The 19,315-nt window shown below is 42.9% G+C and overlaps 1 protein-coding gene across 1 annotated transcript in view; it reads left to right on the forward strand.

The window, feature by feature from the left end:
* Positions 1-19,315, forward strand: part of ARHGEF4 (Rho guanine nucleotide exchange factor 4) — a 329,119-nt gene that overhangs the window by 40,857 nt on the left and 268,947 nt on the right. The window contains exon 3 of the mRNA XM_032764769.2: positions 11,928-12,029. Coding sequence (XP_032620660.2) covers positions 11,928-12,029 — 102 coding nt within the window. The remainder of the gene's footprint in view (positions 1-11,927; positions 12,030-19,315) is intronic.

Raw genomic sequence — 19,315 nt, forward strand, 5'->3', positions numbered from 1 at the left:
TAAGATAATAATAAGGCCAGAAGGGACCATTATGAATCGACTAGTTTGACCTGCTGCATAACACAGCTCATTGAATTTCACCAAGTGATTCCTGCTTTGAGCCCAGTTGGTGGCTGAGCTGAAGAGAATTTCAGAAAAAAAGCCAGTCTTGATTTAAGGACTTCAAGTAAAGGAGAGTTCACCATATCTTCTAGCGAACAATTCCAGTTGTTAATTATCCTCACTGCTAAAAACATGCACCTAGTTTCTGTTATTCCTTTGTCTGCCAGATTAAAGAGCAGATAAAATAAATATTTAACTCCCCAGCTACATTGTTTGTTCTATAATTAGGACCCATTTAATTTCAAAGTTTTACAAGTGTTGCCTGTTTTTAATTGAAAAATGATTCAAACCATTTTTAGATTTGCTGTCAGATCAGTGCAGATTTTGATGTAGGAAAAATAAAAGCAGAGGAAATATCATCCATTGTCCTTAAATGAAAGAGGCCACTGTGTTGCTCGTTGGCTTCCACTGTGGCTTGTTGGTGTTCAGAATGGAAGTGGAATCCCCTTTTATTATGTCCTTCTGAACAATCTTGTTGTGCCAGAGAGAGTTTTCCCAGATGTTCCCCTTTCAGGAGTTCTTAAAGGCCCAGCACTAATACCCACTGAAATTTACACAAGACTCTTGCTAACCTTTACATTTATAACCCCAGATCTGTTGAGACACTAGCCTTGTTCAGCCTCATAACTTATTTTCATCTGTGAAGAGCTCTGAGCACTTTGCATAAGCAGTCATGCTCTGCTGGTTTACAAATACCCTGTTTAGACAAGAGCTGGAGCCTGATTTGTAAGTGAAATAAGATAGTGGCTGTTTTAATGATTCCCTGTGTGATGGTGTTGCCTTGGAAACATGAACTATTAAGGCTTTCAGAAACTCAGAAAACAATTTTTGTCATACTTGGCAGGAGTTTCCCCTTTGCTCTGCAATTGAGAAAACTCTGCCAAAGACTTCACCCCGGCTGGCTTTTAAGACTACAGTACCCATGTGAAAAAGGTATGATGTGCAGTTATTGGGATTTCTATTCTGTGTTGAAAGGATCCTGTGAGGTTTTGGTGTTTAGAAAGACCTTGTTCACTGTGGTCCATAAGTTAGTGTTGGGATACTGGTGAATGTACAGTAATGATGGAGAGCTCATGAGAGGGATTAGGACAGCGGGTAACTGCAGAACTAATGTGAATTGATAAGAATTGACTAACTTTCACACCAAAAACCCAGGTGAAAAAAAAAGCTTTTTATTTTTCTATGCTAAGGTGAGAGGTTTATTTGTAGAAAGCTTCACCATGTGCCAAAGGAGAAGATGGTCCTAATTTTTCACTTACTAAGATGACAAGTAATGTCTAAATCACCAGCTAAGAGTAACGCTGAAAACATGGTTGGCTCATTATATTCACTAGAGGAATATAATTCTCGTATATAAGAAAACTTATTATCTTCAGGTTTCAGAGTACCAGCTGTGTTAGTCTGTATCTGCAAAAAGAACAAGAGTACTTGTGGCACCTTAGAGACTAACAAATTTATTTGGGCATAAGCTTTCGTGGGCTAAAACCCACTACACCAGATGCATGTAGTGGAAAATACAGTAGGAAGATGTATATACAGAGTATACCTCTACCCTGATATAATGCTGCCCTCAGGAGTCAAAAAATCTTACTGCGTTGTAGGTGAAACTGTGTTATATCGAACTTGCTTTGATCCGCCGGAGTGTGTAGGCCGCTCCCCCTTCTGCCCCCCCCCCCGAAGCACTGCTTACCGTGTTTATATCCAAATTCATGTTATATCGGGTCACGTTATATTGGGTAGAGGAATACTTGAAAAGATGAGGGTTGCCTTACCAATTCTAACGAGACAATTCAATTAAAGTGGGCTGTTATTAGCAGGAGGAAAAATCACTTTTGTAGTGGTACTCAGGGTGGCCCATTTCAAACAGCTGACAAGGAGGTGTGAGTAACGGTAGGGAGAAAATTAGCATGGGGAAATAGATTTTAGTTTGTGAAATCCACTCCCAGTCTTTATTCAGGCCTAATTTGATGGTGTCCAGTTTGCAAATTAATCGCAGATCTGCAGTTTTCTCATTGGAGTCTGTTTTTGAAGTTTTTTTGTAGAATTGGCCACTTTTAAGTCTGTACTTGAATATCCAGGAAGTTGAAGTGTTCTCCAACTGTTTTTTGAATGTTATAATTCTTGACTCTGATTTGTGTCCATTTATTCTTTTGCGTAGAGACTGTCCAGTTTGGCCAATGTAACGCAGAGGGGCATTGCTGGCACATGATGGCATATATCACATTGGTAGATGTGCAGGTGATGAGCCCTGATGGTGTGGCTGATGTGATTAGGTCCTATGATGGTATCACTAAATAGATATGTGGACAGAGTTGGCAATGGGCTTCGTTGCAAGGATAGGTTCATGGTTAGTGTTTGTTTGGGTGTGTAGTTGCTGGAGAGTATTTGCTTCAGGTTGCAGGGCTTGTCTGTAAGCGAGGACTGGCCTGTCTCCCAAGGTCTGTGAGAGTGAGGGATCGTCCTTCAAGATAGGTTGTAGATCCTTGATAATGCGCTGGAGAGGTTTTAGTTGGGGGCTGAAGGTGATGGCTAGTGGCATTCTGTTACTTTCTTTGTTGTGCCTGTCCTGTAGTAGGTGACTTCTGGGTACTCTTCTGGCTCTGTCAATCTCTTTCTTCACTTCAGTAGGTGGGTACTGTTGTTTTAAGAAAGCTTGATAGAGATTCTGTAGGTGTTTGTCTCTGTCTGAGGGACTGGAGAAAATGCAGTTGTATCTTAGAGCTTGACTGTAGACAATGGATCATGTGATGTGGTCTGGATGAAAGCTGGAGGCATGTAGGTAAATATAGTGGTCAGTAGTTTTCCAGTATAGGTTGGTGTTTATGTGACCATTGCTTATTTGCACTGTAGTGTCCAGGAAGTAGATCTCTTGGGTGGACAGGTCCAGGCTGAGGTTGATGGTGGGATGGAAATTGTTGAAATGCTGGTAGAATTCCTCAAGGGCCTCTTTTCCATGGGTCCAGATGGTGAAGATGTCGTCAGTGTAGCGCAAGTAGAGTAGGGGCGTTAGGGGACGAGAGCTAAAGAAACGTTGTTCTAAGTCAGCCATAAAAATGTTGGCATACTGTAGGGTCATGCAGGTACCCATATATAACAGACTTTGTTTAAGATCAGGAATGTTTCTTCCAGTCTGTAAAATCCAAACTCAAAGCTTAAATTACTGCACACTGAAGGTCTGAAGTCTTTCAGAAAAATCATGTTTAATTTTGCTATAGGACTTTAAAATAAAAGTCCATTGATTTATCCAATGTTCTTTGTTCTCAGCCAGAGATGAATAAGTGATGGTATAATATAACCCAATACATTCTTCAAGTGTTGAGTCATGGTCACATGGTGTCACACGCTACTTTCCCCACAGATGATGCACTATTGTTGGCATGGTGGGATTTCCCTCTGAAAATCGCCAAATGTCCAGTTGAATTTCCCATGGTGACAAGGTAGTGCCACCATTTAAACAGCAGACACCTGAGAGACACTGGATGACTGGATGCAGTTAAAGCTTTACTGAACTGAGATACCCCAGAGAATATAGAAAGTCTGAATGACTGAAGATACTAAAAAGAACAGGAGTACTTGTGGCACCTTAGAGACTAACAAATTTATTTCATCATGAGCTTTCGTGAGCTACAGCAGAAGTGAGCTGCTACTCTGAAATCTGTTATATACTGTTTCTCTCTTACATTCTCTTTTCTTTACTTTCCATTTGAAACCACCCAGTGCACGGGATCTGTCTCATTAATTAAAAACAGTGGTGTGAGGTTAGTGTGGTCAACCCTCCAGGATTGTCCCAGAGTCTTTAATTAATCTTTAATTAAAGTTTGTCATGTGATGAAGCCTCCAGGAATACATCCAATGAAAACTGGCAACCCTAGGAGAGGTAGGGTACTCATCCTAAGAGCGCCCCCTAGCATCCATGCATAGTGTCACTGGTATCCTCAGTTCCAGCATCTCCTGCTGGCCATTTGCCTTTCACTGGGGCTCCTCCCTCTGGCCAAATCACATAAAATTCCAAACTTGTTATGGATAACCAGAAGGTCTAAATGAAAATTCTTTCAAATATGAATAATTATTTTGCTCCTTTGGACTACTGAAGTAATCTGATTTCATTTCCAAACCATATCTTCAGGTTTCCTCCAACAGGAGCCTACTTTGCTCCCTGGAGATTTCTCTTTGTAGGGAGTATCCCGCCTCCTGTTCAGTCTTTCCCTAGATCTGCCCTCAGGGATCAATTCTGTCCTTGCAGTGTTCCTCAGTCAGCCTATGGGACTGTCTGTACCCTTGCACACTACAGTATTATCATCATCATTGTACAAGTATGTCTTGTGAGGTATCATCTGTAAACTCAACTCGCTGGTCAATATCATCCTGATAAAATATGTTTGGCAACATGGTATGTAAAGTTATAACATTCCACAGCATGATATTATTCAGACATGTTCCAAGTCTGGGGAGTGGAGATTATGTGGAGATTCATGAATCCTTACCATTATTCTTATGTTGAGATTTGCTCAGTGTAGTAGGAGGTATAGTCAGGTGCCAGTTCAGTTCCCTTCTTCTCAAGCTGCTCCAGCATAAGTTAGAGCAGCCTCAAGGCTGCTCTAACTCAGTGGTTCTCAATCTTGGGCCACCACTTGTTCAGGGAAAGCCCATGGCAGGCCGGGCCGGTTTGTTTACCTGCTGCGTCCGCAGGTTCGGCCGATCACGGCTCCCACTGGCCACGGTTCACCACTCCAGGCCAATGGGGGCTGCAGGAAGAGTGGCCAGCACGTCCCTCAGCCCGCGCCACTTCCTGCAGCCCCCATGGCCTTAGAGTGGCAAACCGTGGCCAGTGGGAGCCATGATCAGCTGAACCTGCGGATGTGGCAGGTAAACAAACTGGCCCGGCCCACCAGGGGCTTTCCCTGAACCAGTGGCAGCCCTAGTTTGAGAACCACTGCTCTTACTTACACCAGCTGGCTATTGTCCTCAAGGGCCTAAATGACAGTTAAATTGGTAGTGTGCAAGTATGCTCCTCTCTGTCCCTATGTCTCGGAGGCTAGAGTTTGTGCAGTATCAGAGGGGTAGCCGTGTTAGTCTGGATCTGTAAAAGCAGCAAAGAGTCCTGTGGCACCTTATAGACTAACAGATATTTTGGAGCATGAGCTTTCGTGGGTGAATACCCACTTCGTCGGATGCATGTAGTGAAAAGTTCCAGGGGCAGGTATATATATGCAAGCAAGAAGCAGGCTAGAGATAACGAGGTTAGTTCAATCAGGGAGGATGAGGTCCCCTTCTAGCAGCTGAGGTGTGAAAACCAAGGGAGGAGAAACTGGTTTTGTAGTTGGCAAGCCATTTACAGTCTTTGTTTAATCCTGAGCTGATGGTGTCAAATTTGCAGATGAACTGAAGCTCAGCAGTTTCTCTTTGAAGTCTGGTCCTGAAGTTTTTTTGCTGCAGGATGGCCACCTTAAGATCTGCTATTGTTTGTGTAGAGTTTGTGTAGGAGCTGGCTAAATCCAATCTGAGAGCTCCCCGATGCTGGGGAATTCTCAGCTGACCAGTTAGAGACAAATTCCAGCTAATTTTCATAGCCCGACTAGTGCAAGCACATGGAACAGGAGGAAATAATGTGGTCTCTTATCTTTAAGAGAAGAACAAATAAAACTGGGGGCTGACATTGCAGCATTTTTTTCTTCTAAGTTTCATTAATATGTTGGGAATTTAAGAAATATATTTTCTAAGATGTGTGGGAGCAAATTTTAAAATCCCTGATTCCAGCCTCTGAGATGACAGCAGTTAGGACTTCAGTTGTTTAATAGAGAACACCAGAGTTTAAAACAAGTTCCCTCTGGCTTATCCTTAGGGGCTTATCCTAGAACCATAGGTCAAAGGGATGGAAGAAGACCATTAGATTATCCTTCTGGAAGTGCAGAAGCGTTCCTTAGATACTTCCCTATAACTCAGTACTTTGGCATTTATCATAAACCTTTGTTTACAGTTCCTTAGCCACTTTCCAAGCCCCTTGATAGCGTTTATGTATACCAGTTAGCTTTAATTAGCTGTATAAGATTTCAAGAAACCCTTTACCTAATTGTTTGATAAAATCCAGATGTCACATTATCACCTTTCCTTCATCCACTAATTCTGTAATTGTATAAAACTGTTCGTCTACTTTTTGCTCATGGTTCCATTATCCTGTAGCTGTTTAGGGATTGTTTTCTCAGTATCTATTCTATTTCTTCACCGAATATAGAAGTCAGACTTGTACAGCTGTTAATTGCCTAGTCATGTTTCCCTCTTTAAAAGATCAGTACAACATTGGCTTTTTTTAGTTTTCTGGTACTTCCCATGACTTTTTTCAGAAATGACTGTGAGTGGCATAGTAAGTTAACTTGCTAATTCCAACCCCCTAAGGTGAATAATATTGGGCCAAAAGATTTGTAGCTATTCAAGTTTTCTAAATTTCCCCTCCCAGCTTTGTATAACTAGCTGTTTCTACATTATCCTCACTTCCTAAGTGTTACTACTCTTCTTTATTTTTCTTGTTGAAACAAGGACTTCAGTGTCTCTGTCATTTGAGTTGTTAATTCCATCAACCTCCCTTTGGTCCCTTCTTTATCCCTGCTATATTTCTTTCCCCAGCCCTCTGGCTAACATTAACTCATTGTACTTTCATGTTGCCCTTAATTTTTCCTGCAAACCTTAATTGAATATGTATTTTTGATCATCTGCCTTCCTCATTTTCCATTTGCAATACAGAGGATTTTTTTGGTTTTGTTTTTAACATCGTATCTGAGCAGTCCCACCTGAAACCACGCTTGCCATTTCTTGTCCTTTGCATTCTTCCTTATCATAAAAATGGTAGTCTTTCAGCATTCCCCAGCCTCCTTCCTTCCAGTACACTATTTGGCTACTTCCTCCCATTGAATCTTACGGCGATTTCTTAAATCTTCAAAATTTGCTTTTCTGCAATCCAATACCCTTGTGCTTCTGAATTCTGTGACCCCAATCCTTACACTGGTGAAATTAAGTAAATGTGCATTCATTAGTTCGGTTTCAAACTATATGATCACTGTCAGCTCCTCTGTCTTTCACACTTATAAATCCTCACATTCTCAATCATATCCTGTCTGCTGGCAATATGTCCAGGATAGAGTCTTCAAGCAAATGTCTCTTCAGGTTGTGGTTTTTGCTTTTTGGTTTATAAAGATTTTTTCTACAGAATATAACTTATGAACTGCTTTGCTGATGAAACTTTGGCTCTTTTTGAGATACAATAGGTAGTTAAAATCCTTCTGAAGTATGGTATACTGTGGTTTCAAGTATCTTGAAGCTGGTCCAAGAATGTGGATCTGAACTGTTCATTTAACTGTTAGGATTTTCTCTTCTGTGAAAATTTCAATCACAGAAGATATTTTCAAGCTCATTTGTGACATTCACATATTTTTTAGATGAACTATTTTCCAGCTGTTTATTCTCTGGCAGGATGGGTCAAAGTAACTAGTATAAACTCTGCAGAAAAGCTACAAATTAGGCTGTTCAAAGGTGAAAAAAGTACCAGATTGTTGCCAAAATGAAGGAGAAGGGGAAGAATCCTACTCTTTTACAATCTGATAATTACAAAAAGAGCTTCTCTGTTTCCCATAACGGCATTTCATTAAATCAGTGCAAATATTTATTGTCTTCTATTTATTAATCTTTGCAAGTCTTGGACATAAATGCCCTCCTTTTGTAGGAATTGTATCCAATTTTCATAAATTAGACTGAAATGCTAATTTACCCCAAGTCAGGGGTTCTCAAACTTCATTGCACTGCAAGCCTCTTCTAACAACAAAAAAATTGACTCTAGGAGCGGGGACTGAAGCCTGAGCCTGCTTGAGCCCCACTACCCCAGGCAGTGGGGGCACAGCCGAAGCCCAAGGGTTTTGGCTCTGGCCCAGGGCCCAGGCACGTCTAACTCCAGCCTTGGCAACCCATTAAAACAGGGTCTCGACCCACTTTGGGGTCCTGATCCACAATTTGAGAACTGCTGCCCTAAGCTATTTGTTACTGTGTTGAAAATAGCTGAGATGTTGTGAGAAACAGTCAGTCCTTTTTTTTTTAATTGGTGTCCTCGCACAATAGTCCATCTTTCCTCTTCAAGAGCCCATAGTTTTGGCTGAGCAGAGGTAAATGCAACTCCTTGGAACCTATTGGGATCACTCCTTTGCCTGACTGCAGGAGTTGGTGTGGTGCAATAGGAGATGCTCCCGCTGCCAGAGGTTGAATCAGGAACTCTTGCGGTGCCCAAAGCCCCTGCTTTGTTGACCTGGCAAGCAAAAAAACAGACCTAGAAATCAGTCTAGGTCTTTTGCATGGAAGTGTACAGGACCAATGCTTCAGCATGTTCCCAAACTGCATTTTGAAAGGTCATGTGAAATCTCTTTTGAAACACTATTGGAAAGGATGTAAAACGGAGCAACTGTCAAAAGTTAGTTAAGTTACAGGTCAAATACCTGACAATGTACACAATGTTCTACTGTTGCCTTGTAAATGTTACATAGCCAGCTGTAAAGACCCTAGGTGCTATTAGCCAGATCAAGTGCTATTTCTAAATCCATACTGAAGAATTTCATAGTTTGTTCCTCCTAATTTATTAAGCACCACGTTAGTTGCAAGAGGCACTGTCTATAACAAAAACACCCCTTTACCCAGTTTATTGTCAGTTAGAAGCATGTGTTGACCATTGTGTGTAGTGGTAAATGTGATTCCTCTTTCTAATTTGCTGTCTTCCACCAGAGGGCAGTTGATAAAGGGAGAGTGCTATGCTTGCCTGGCTAAAGGTGAGACTGAAGTTAATTTGATGCTAATTACTTTGATTAATATTTCCTCCCTAACCAGATGTAGGCTCTTTCAACAATCTACTACTGTATTAGGCACAGGGAATGCCTCTGATAGTTAAACATTTCCCCCCACAAAATCCATCCTCATCCTTTATGTGAGTTTGAGACTGTACAATTATAACACCTTCAAAAGATGAGCCCGAGAGCTTAAATTCATAACTCTGCTAATCATGGACTCAGTAGAAACGCTGGTTTTATGTCTCATTACACTATACAACCCAGTAATTTTCCTTTGTCTTCTGATTGCAGAGGTGTTAATTGCCCATTTCATTTTGAATGGTTTCTTGCAACATGTGTTAACTTCTTATGCTTAACAATCTGTTTCACCTTGTATTTAGCTGTGACACGCTGATTTCCTTTCCCAGCTTAGTCCTAGACTTGAAGAAGAGCTCTGTAGAGCTTGAAAGCTTGTCTCCTTCACCAACAGAAGTTGATTCAATAAAGAATATTACGTCACACATCTTTTCTATATAATATCCTGGGACTAACACTACTACAACAATATTGCACAATTAGTCATTTGTGTTTCTGGATTAGTTAAAGGCTAAACTCTAAAATCCAATAATACCCCGGAAAGATGTATTTACACTGAACTCCATTCAGTACAGACTTGGCACATTTTCTGTAGTTTTAGGTGGAAAAAAAATGAAATGAACTGTTCTCACAGAATTCAGCATTCCTCCTTTCACAGCAAGAATCCATTTTGCTGCCCAAACAGTAAAGAACCTATGACAAGAGACTGCTATGGGATCAGCATGTAAAAATGCATGACATGATGGTACAACATTTGATGAGGAAATGAGGGGTAATTGTAAGTGATTTTACCACAGTTAAGGTATCCTGCCTTTCCTCATGAGTAAAGATAAATGCCATGAAAGATCAGCTGCTATGTATTCTATAGGTAATGGACTCAGTGTCAATATGTCCCCACACTTTTCACACCCTGTGATGGTGCGGTGTATTTTTATTGTCATGAGTTTAGAATGTTTATATTAGCCACTGAAGGCAGAGCCAAGAGGGAATTATGCCAATCTTTCCAAACAAGTGGAAATAAACCTAGAAACATCACATAGTTTGCTTGTGGCATTTAGAGTCAGTCTAATCATTTTTTTTCTTCATTTTGTCATTTTCATAAATCCCTTCTGCTTTCTTCTCCTTTTGAAATATGCTCTTAGTTACTATGAGTTCACGCCTACAGACCTTATTCAGTCAAAACCCCGATTGAGGCCCATGGGAATTTTACTGAAATAATAACAGATGCAGTTTCTATGGAAATAGATATGACATTAATATGGGTGGAGTTTAGTGGGGTCCATAACTGAAGTATACGTCATGTATATTATAATTCTATGAAACCCTCTCCCACCACCCAAACTTCATTTACATGGGAGTAGGCCTCATCTTCCCTGCTAAAAAAGGTACATTTTGTACGTCATGGTAAAACTGAAGTGCCATGTCTTCACTGTGTTTTTATTTTGGGATAGTTCATGCACATGAGTTATCCTGAGGTAAAAGATGTACCTTTTTTAGCAGTGAAGACAAGGCCTCAGTGTGACATCCCCTCAGCACAAGCCCTAGATAACAAGGGAAGAGCAAGTTATGGGCACTTCTTAGCCCTATCATAGTACCTAAAGAGCATGTGTCAACTGACAGACTGCACTTGTTTTCCCTCTATTTCCAGCTGCTAAGAAAATTTTTACACACTGCATTAATCTTCCTCTGATTTCCCAATTTCGTAGGAGCAAATCCAAAGACCCTTTTCCAGCCCCTTCCCTGAGACCACATCCCTGTCCCACCCTTTCTCTGAGGCCCTGCCCCCTGCACACCCCATCCCCCCTCCCTCTGTTGATCACTCTCCCCCACCCTCACTCACTTTCAGCAGGCTGGGGCAGGGACTGTGGATGCAGGAGGATGTGCGGGGTGTAGGCTCTGGAAGGGAGTTTGGGTGCGGGAGTGGGTGCAGGTTCTGGGAGGGAGTTTGGGTGTGGGAAAGGTAAGGGGTCAGGCTATCAGAGGGAGTTTGGATGCAGGGTGTGGGCACTGGGGTGGGGCAGGTGATTGGGGTGCAGGAGGAGGTTTGAGGTGCAGGCTCTGGGAGGGAGTTTGGGTGCAGAAGGGGTGAGGGGTTGGGCTCTGGGGGGAGTCTGGGTGCAGAGCACAGGTTCTAGGCTGGGGCAGAGGGGTGTGGTGCAGGAGAGGGTCAGGGGGTGGATGCATACCTCAGGCAGCTCCTGAAAGCAACCAGCACACCCCTCTGGTAGTGGCTCCTAGGCAGGGGGCCCAGAGGGTCTCCACCAAGCACTGCCCCTGCAGTTCCCAGCTGTGAAGTCAGTGCTCGGAAAGGAGGCAGCGTGTGGAGTGAGGGCAGGTAGGAAGCTTGCTTTAGTTCTGCTGCGCTGCCAGTGGCAGCAACCAGGGGTCCCTGGGCAATTGTGCCCTTTACTTCCCCCACCCCACCCTGTTGGTGGGCCTGAGTATCAGATAACTTTTTGTTTGCACATTACTTAAAAGACTGCTTTGAGTCTAATGTTTCTGTGAGTTAGAATAACTGAAATGATGGTCTGCTATTGTGAAAGAAATAAAATGACAGTTCTAAGTAGTTGGCAATTTCTGTTATCTGTGTAGGGTATGATGCTAGTTATGACAGAAAGGCCTTAGTCTTACAAGGATCTGAATGGGCAGATTCAGTTATAGGATCCAACTATAAGTTATTATTAGTGACTCAGGCTTTGGGAAGCACTGCACTCACAATTAGGGCTGGCCTTTCCAAAGAGTTTGGTAATGTTTGTTGTTCTTAGTGGGAGCTATTGGATTCTGAGCTCTTTTGAAAATCTGCCCAATAACTCATATCCGCAAAGAGTTCAAGAAATCTGTTTCTATACACAAGCGTGATAGGGTGTGGTAGCACTGGTGTGTCTTTGGTACCCAAAGGGTTAACTCCAGCTTGGCTTTCTCTTTGTACAGGTGCTCAGAGGAAGTGCTGCAAGAGGGACTGCTGGAGGGACAGAAGAGGAGACTACTTCTAAGAAGCCAAAGCACCATACCCAAGTGCTGAGTCAATTTCAGGTGAGGGAATCTCCTTATGTTTTACACTGGTAACTTTATTTTCATTCATGGTGAAGTAAGATGGACTCTGTGTGTGTGTGCACATGTGGAGGGGTCTGCCCATATGAGGTCATTAGAAAGCTGGGGTCTTAATCTGTGTTCTTTCAGAGTTTAAAAAGAAGAGAGGTTTTCTCTTCATGAGGGTTATAGGATTTGCAAGAAAGTCTGTTGCTTTTTCAAGATGGCTCAGGACTGGTCTCGGGAGGCGTATGATCAACTACCTTAAAATCACTATAAGTGCTTTTAGGAAATTTTAATGCAAGGGTAAATGTATAGAGTAAACATTCTTTCAAAGGCAGCCAATACTAAAACTAAATATGCAATCCTAATTTTACCCATTGTTCATAATCTTTGAAGTTTGATAGTTTTTATGCAACCATTCACTAATTTTCAAACACTGTAAACCAAAATGTAATTTTATGACTTCTTTGTAGACAATGCAAGCTACATGTGCTGAACCCCTCACAGGAGCAGGCCCTATAAAATATAACATTTAGGGTTCAGTGGCTAATGTAATTGAGCGGCTGTGTATAATGCTGCACAACTGTGAGTTGTTTGCAGGGAATTGTGGTTACTAATATCAAAGTACCAATTTCCCCCAATTAGTCCTGCTTTCATTTCAGTTCAAATGCAAGATTAATGGAATTGCTCCTGGGTAAAGCAACTGTACAATTCCTGTAGTTGCAGAAAATCATGGTCATAAATACAGTCCTGTTTGGTAGCCGATTTGCTAGCCTATTACATTCATTAGCTAGGTTTATCACATTAAACAGACTTGGTATACATCAGTAATGGGACAGTGCTAGTAATGCTCTCAGAGGTCTCCTTTCCCTCTATCTCCCATAGGTACTGCTGGGTACATCTACACTGTGAGCGGCAGTGCGTCTCAGACTCAGGGTCAACAGATTTAGTCTTGTGGGGCTGCACTATGGGGCTAAAAAGAGCTATATGGATGTTGTTGCTCTCTAGGTATCAGTGTCCAAGCTACAATGTCTACAGAGCTGTATTTAGCACCATAGTCCAAGTCTGTCTGCCCAGGGTCTGAGATTTGCTGCAGCTCACTGTGTAGACATACCCAACATTGCCACAATATCTGAGCACCTCACAATGTTTGATGTATTTACCCTCACAACACCCCTGTGAGTTAGGGAAGTATTGTTATCCCCAGTTTACAGAAGCTGTAGTATGGAGGTTAAGTGATTTAAGAAGTCTGATAGAGCACAGGATTGAACCTGGATCTTTTGAGGTTGAGGCTGGCACCCTGACCACTGGATGAACCTTCCTCTTTGAGCCAGCTGTTGCTAGTGTGGTCTCTGTTGTTAGCTCTACCTTTTCCTCTAATTCTGACTCCTTCACCACCCTTCCTCACATTTGCTATTTGTTCTCCTTTACTCAGTGCTTAATTTGTGTCAGGGCTGAGCCCTGAAGCTTCTAGGCTTTGCAGTTCCTAGCCCTGACACCTCTGGGCTTGGCAGTTCATAGTCCTGACACCTCTGAGCTTGTTGCATAAGTTATGAATGTAAAAAATTGCTTGAGCCCTGGCACCTCTTTCATTACAAATTAAGTACTGCCTTCACTGCTACTGAGTTCCTTGGGAGACTGTCTGGGGGACTTTGCTTACTTGCTTCACTCTAAATTGATCTCTCAGCTCTGCTGTCCTTCTGAACATGCACTTCCCTGACCAGCTCTTGTTCTTGTAAAGCCCCCTGACTCTTCCCTTCTCAGCAGATTCTGGACAGTAGAGAACAAGGTTTAAGCAAACTTCTTTAATAATGAATTTATAAGTCCTTCCTCTTCAATAATCGCACAATCCTTTCCTTTTTCTTATTAAAATAAATCAACTCTATAAACAAAGTTACAATGAACTAAACAGTACAGTTGAGGTTTTGTTAGCATCTGGCTAGTGAAGATCCCTTTTCCAGAAGGATCAAAGTCTCTTTCTCCCCAAACCTGTACTTCCTTTTCTTCACTTAGCCTTATTTAAAAATGCTCCCTCTCTAGTTGAAAGCAAGTAATCTTCTGAGTCAAATTGTATTGTTTATCCAGGAACTATTCAGTGGGCAGTATCTCCCTGCTCACGTGTGGTTCTTAGGGGGAGGTCTAATTTGAGAGGGAGCCCAATTTAGAACATAATTTAAAATGAAATATAAACCTATTAACAATACTCATTAAAACTGAAAGCAAAGCTCACTAGCCATTTATTGCAGATTGCCTGCTTGCCAGTTCATGTCCTCTTTCAGCACATAGCAATTAAAGGATATTAATATGCAGCCTCTTCATGCTAGTGAAATTTAAACAGCATGCAATTATCTCTGGCAATTTAAATATTAAATATTCTCCTGAAATCCTGCAATTTCAGGCTGCACATACATAAGGGTATCCCCTTCTGTATGTTCTTATAATTACAGCAACAGGCAACATACTATAGATACTTGCCCTTCTAACTTTTCTGAAGCAACACTAGATATTAAGTTATCCTGCATGCAGGACCGGCTCTAGGCACCAGCAAACTAAGCACATGTTTGGGATGGCACATTTTCACAGGCAGCATTCCAGCCATCTTTTTTTTTTTGCTTTGGGTGGCAAAAGCCTAGAGCCAGCCCTGGCAGCAGCAGTGCGTTGTGCTGCGGTTCACGCCATGGGGGAGCAGCGCCCGCACCTTCTGGTTGGGCTGGGCAGGCTCTGAGTGGGGGACACTTGGGCTGAGGGATGCCCCTCAGGGCACAGGGAGCTGCCTGCAGATGCTGCAGGGCGACTGCCCCCCAGCGCTGCAGCTAGGGCTGGGCAAAGTGGCCCGAGCTGCCCAGGGACTGTGGCACGGTAGCCAGAAGCAGCAGCGGGCCATAGAGGGCAGGGCGCTGCCGTGCGGGTCCCGCATCCTGCTCTCTGGGGCTCCGCTCCCTCTGGGGCTACCCTGCCCTGGCTCCTCAGCCCCCTGCTGGGGCGGTCCCCTGGCTCTGCCTTCCTGGGTCCCGGCCGGTCCTGGAGGCGGAAGCTCTGGCTGGAGGGACCCTGGGCTGAGGCACGGCCTGGGAGCCTCGCTGCTTACCCCGACCCTGCTAGCACCGGACCGGTTGGAGGCGAGGGGGGAGTGGGCGGAGTCAGCACTGGTGGGGGGAGCCCAGCACTGGGGCAGCAGCGGGTGCAGGTGGGGGGGGGGAGAAGAGAGCGCCCAGGGCTGGGGCGGCAGGGGGTGCCAGTGGGGTAAGGCATTAGTGGGATGGAGGTGAGAGTTCAAGGCTGGGGTAGGGGGCAGCCAAAGATTTTTTTCTTGCTTAGGGCAGCAAAAAACTTAGAACCAGCACTGCCTGCATGTTCTCTCAAAAAAGAGGTAAGATAAGATAAACTAGTGTTCATGCAAAACCAGTTGCACAAGACTTCTTGCTGAAAATTTAACTTGCTTCTTTATGAAGAGTCTCAAATGATTTCTTCAAAATAAAATAATATTTTCTGCTTGCTTTTAACATGGGAGATGATGGGTTCTCTCCCCGCTGGAGAACTTTAGCAAAATTTTTGGAGGACCTCAGGGCTGCCCAGAGGGGGAGGGAGGGGCAAGTGGGGCAATTTGCTCCAGGCCCTGGGCCATGCAGGGGCCCCCACGAGAATATAGTATTCTATAGTATAGCAACTTTTTTTTATGGAAGGGGCCCCCAAAATTGCTTTGCCCCAGGCACCCTGAATCCTCTGGGTGGCCCTGGAGGACCTAAACAGTAATATATCACAAGGCTAAGTTGTACTTTAGCTCACTTCCTCCCCCTGAAGGGAAAGATTCTGACTTAAATTATTTGCAGTTATTGTCCTAGCCTTGTGGCAGTCCACTGTTCAGGTCCTCTAAAGATCATTGCAAGGTTATCCAGCAAAAATTGAGTACTTGATATTTCTGACATTGCAAAAGAAAAAATCAAGCAGGAGAACTCTTTTGGTAAGAGAAACAAGTCACATTTCAAATATTAAAAAGGTTGCGAGTACTGGTCCAACTTGCAAGTGAGGGCATAAAGGTAGCCTCTTAAATTAGTATTAATGTTTCTAAATGAGTGCTGAGCCATCATTTAGATAGGTGCCTTCATGTGGAATTAGGAGCTTATCTGTAGACATTCATGTTTGAAAATTTGGCCGCTGCTTATACTCTGTTCCCTCGTAAACAATAAGACTAACCAAGCTCCCAGTCCCTATGAAGAGTGAATGAACTGTCATTAATCCAGAGCCATTTTATACTCCAGGCATTACTGCACTTTGCCCAAGTCATTTACTTTGATCCTGGAGTTATACTCTAACATATTAGGACAATTTACGTGAACAGAGTTTTTGCAAGGAGGATTTGGTTATCTGTAGCATTAGGCTGTGGGGTCAGTGATGATTGTTTTTAAAATGTAGCCTTGACACTAAAATGTTCAAAGGTAATTTTCTGCTTCCCTGGCTTCTTCCATAACTTGGATGATCCATATTCAGTTTCTCTGACTAGAGATATAATTTTAACAATATTGTTTCTTGTCTCAGTGTCCACATCTCTCAAATTTTCCATGTCACATCATTAAAACTGGCTATGAGAATGTCATGGGATTACAATGAAATTATTCAGCCCTTTCCTGGAGGCCAAAAAATGAAGGCTCTTGTAAGAAAAAAAGGGAATGTGTTTTTTAATGCGTCTTTCCAGTTCTTTAATCTTATTTTGAATATCTTTGCTTTTGTGAATTAAAGTGGACCTAAATATATCAATACAGTCACTTTCTGCCCTTGAACTTTGTTTTGTCTTATGCTTTCAATGTCTTGTATGTAGTAAACTCTTCATCACATTGCATCTGCAGAAAAAGAGGGGTAAGTAGAAAGATGATACAAAACAAATATTGTGTAAGTCACCATGGAAGCTTTCAGTTGCTTGGGATTGCTCATAAACTCCTTGTTGAATGCTCTATGTACAAGATATCCAGTGTTACCATCTTGAATCAATTTCATTTAGCTGCTGCTTTGTTTCATATTATACTATATATGTGATACATGAAATCATGATATAATTTGGTATCTGAACCTCTTTGAATGTTAATCTTGTAAAGAACACCAGCAGCAATCAATATGTTGCAATGGTTGGCATGTCTAGCATACGAATTGCTTGAGATCTAACTGCTTCCACTTCTTACAGCACACAGGAAAATTAGCTAGTAACTTCTTTTAAGCCCTCCCTGTAGTATTGCGGCTGCCTTCTACCTCTGGAATATAGAATTGGAACTTGTCTGCACACAAGAACTGAAGGTAGCCCCACTATATAGCTAACCTAACAGATGCACTTCCTGATATCACAATGGGAACCTAGGTCATATTCTGAGAAAAACCTACCAAACAGTTTGAAGTTTGCAGCTCACTTTTTCACAAGAGTACTACTTGTGTATTATAGGATCTGCAATACTTAAGGTGAATGAAGGCTAAAGCCTCTCATATCTGGATTTGCTGGGTGGTCAGTCAGATTATTGCAGTATATGAAATATTTCAATGCCTGTAAATCTGGTCTCCTGCTCTGTGGATACTAAGGTCCCATTATACAGTGGGTAAAACAAGGGAAGTGCTGCTATACATAGAAAGAGGCAGGGCTGCCCGGGGTGGGGGAGGCAAGTGGTGCAATTTGCCCCAGGCCCCAGGCCCTGCACGGGCCCCCACAAGAGTTTTTGGTGGGTCTTCTGCATCAGATCCTTCAGTGCCGCCGAACACATCCAGAGTGAGTGAAGGACCTGCTGTCAAAGACCCGGAGCTTCTTCTGCTCCGGGTCTTTGGCAGCAATTCAGCGGCCGGTCCTTCACTTGCTCTGGGACCCGTCGCCGACGTTCCCCGAAGACCTGGAGCGGAAGGACCCCCGCCACCGAAGACCCGAGGCCCCCTGAATCCTCTGGGCAGCCCTGGAAAGGGACAGGATGCAGGAGGCCAATATCAGTGGTTTGGGCTCTCTGTGCCATAGAGCTGGGCTCCATCCATGGTGGTATGGAAAGCTATTGGAGATTGATTAGGGTTGTAGCCAGTGGATTGCAAATCTACTTGCTGACCTTCTCTTTCAGGAAGGTTGTAGCCCTCAGCTCGGGATTCTCCCCTTCAAAGGGCATTTCTGTGGTTGGGATTCAGCCTGTTCACTCAAACTTGGAGCAAGGAAAGGATTTGACCCATTGTAAAACAGTTGAACTATCACTATCTTGGGTACCTCAGGCCTGTGGATCTATCACGAACTTACAATGTGACACATTGTGAAAAGCCTTTGAGAATAATAGGGTTTCATATCGTACATGTTGCTTCTCTGCCCACCCAAACTTAACATTGCCTCCTAAAGCTTGAAAATACACACACAAAAGTCAATATTATAAATTTCTAGGCAATTAACCAATACCACTAGTTGTTCAAGGGGGTCAATTTCCAGTGTCCTAGTCTTCTATCTTTTTGACCTTGGCACTTAGCCAGTGCAAGTGCCTGTTTATAACTACTTCAGCCTCTACCAACCAGAGCAGGCCTGAGCTAATGATGAAGATTTGAAGGTGTGTTTTCCATTAGCAGTTATCTGAGCCATCTAGCTTCCCATAAGTAAATCTTGTAATAATTTTTTTTTCAAATCATTTCTCTGCTACTGTCTGTTATCCATATTAAAAACTGGTTGCTCTTAAAATATTGTTGTTGCTAATTCATTAAATAGCAGTACTTCAGCAGGTAGCTGTAAAGTAATTTATAACCTGAGAAAAATGCAAGTAGCAGTTAATAGAGGGAAACAATAAAGGCAAACTTCATGTATTGTGATAGTTGATTCTATGAAGACACTTGCTCTGGCCCTGCTACTGGATAACAAGACTGCTTCTGCTAAACTGCATGGTTGAATATAGGAAAGGCCTAATATTCAGCTTTGTGGAAAAGCTTTAGCATACTGTGATAGTTTTGGCACCAGGATGAACTTGTTGATCTGAAATATGCGCAGCAGTGAACAGATCTGCTCTCAGGTGGTTCTAGCTGTGCAAGTTCTGTCCAAAAATGCACAGAGATGTTTTCATTAGCTTGCAGCTCACAATAAAACTCTGGAATCTGTAGGCACTCAACCTGTGCTTCTCCAAGTTAATTCATAGGACTCCATTGTGAGCCTCAGCTGCAGTGCAGGGGACATCACCATTAAACCATTGCTGCAACCAGAGTGCAAAGACTACATGAGTTAGTACCACTAAGAGCTGGGGAAGAGGTTTGCATTGTGGTTGGGCCTTCTTTGGATGGAGGCAAGCACCATAAGGGCT

Source organism: Chelonoidis abingdonii, chromosome 8 (assembly GCF_003597395.2).
Source record: "Chelonoidis abingdonii isolate Lonesome George chromosome 8, CheloAbing_2.0, whole genome shotgun sequence".
In the NCBI taxonomy this organism is placed as follows: Eukaryota; Metazoa; Chordata; order Testudines; family Testudinidae; genus Chelonoidis; species Chelonoidis abingdonii.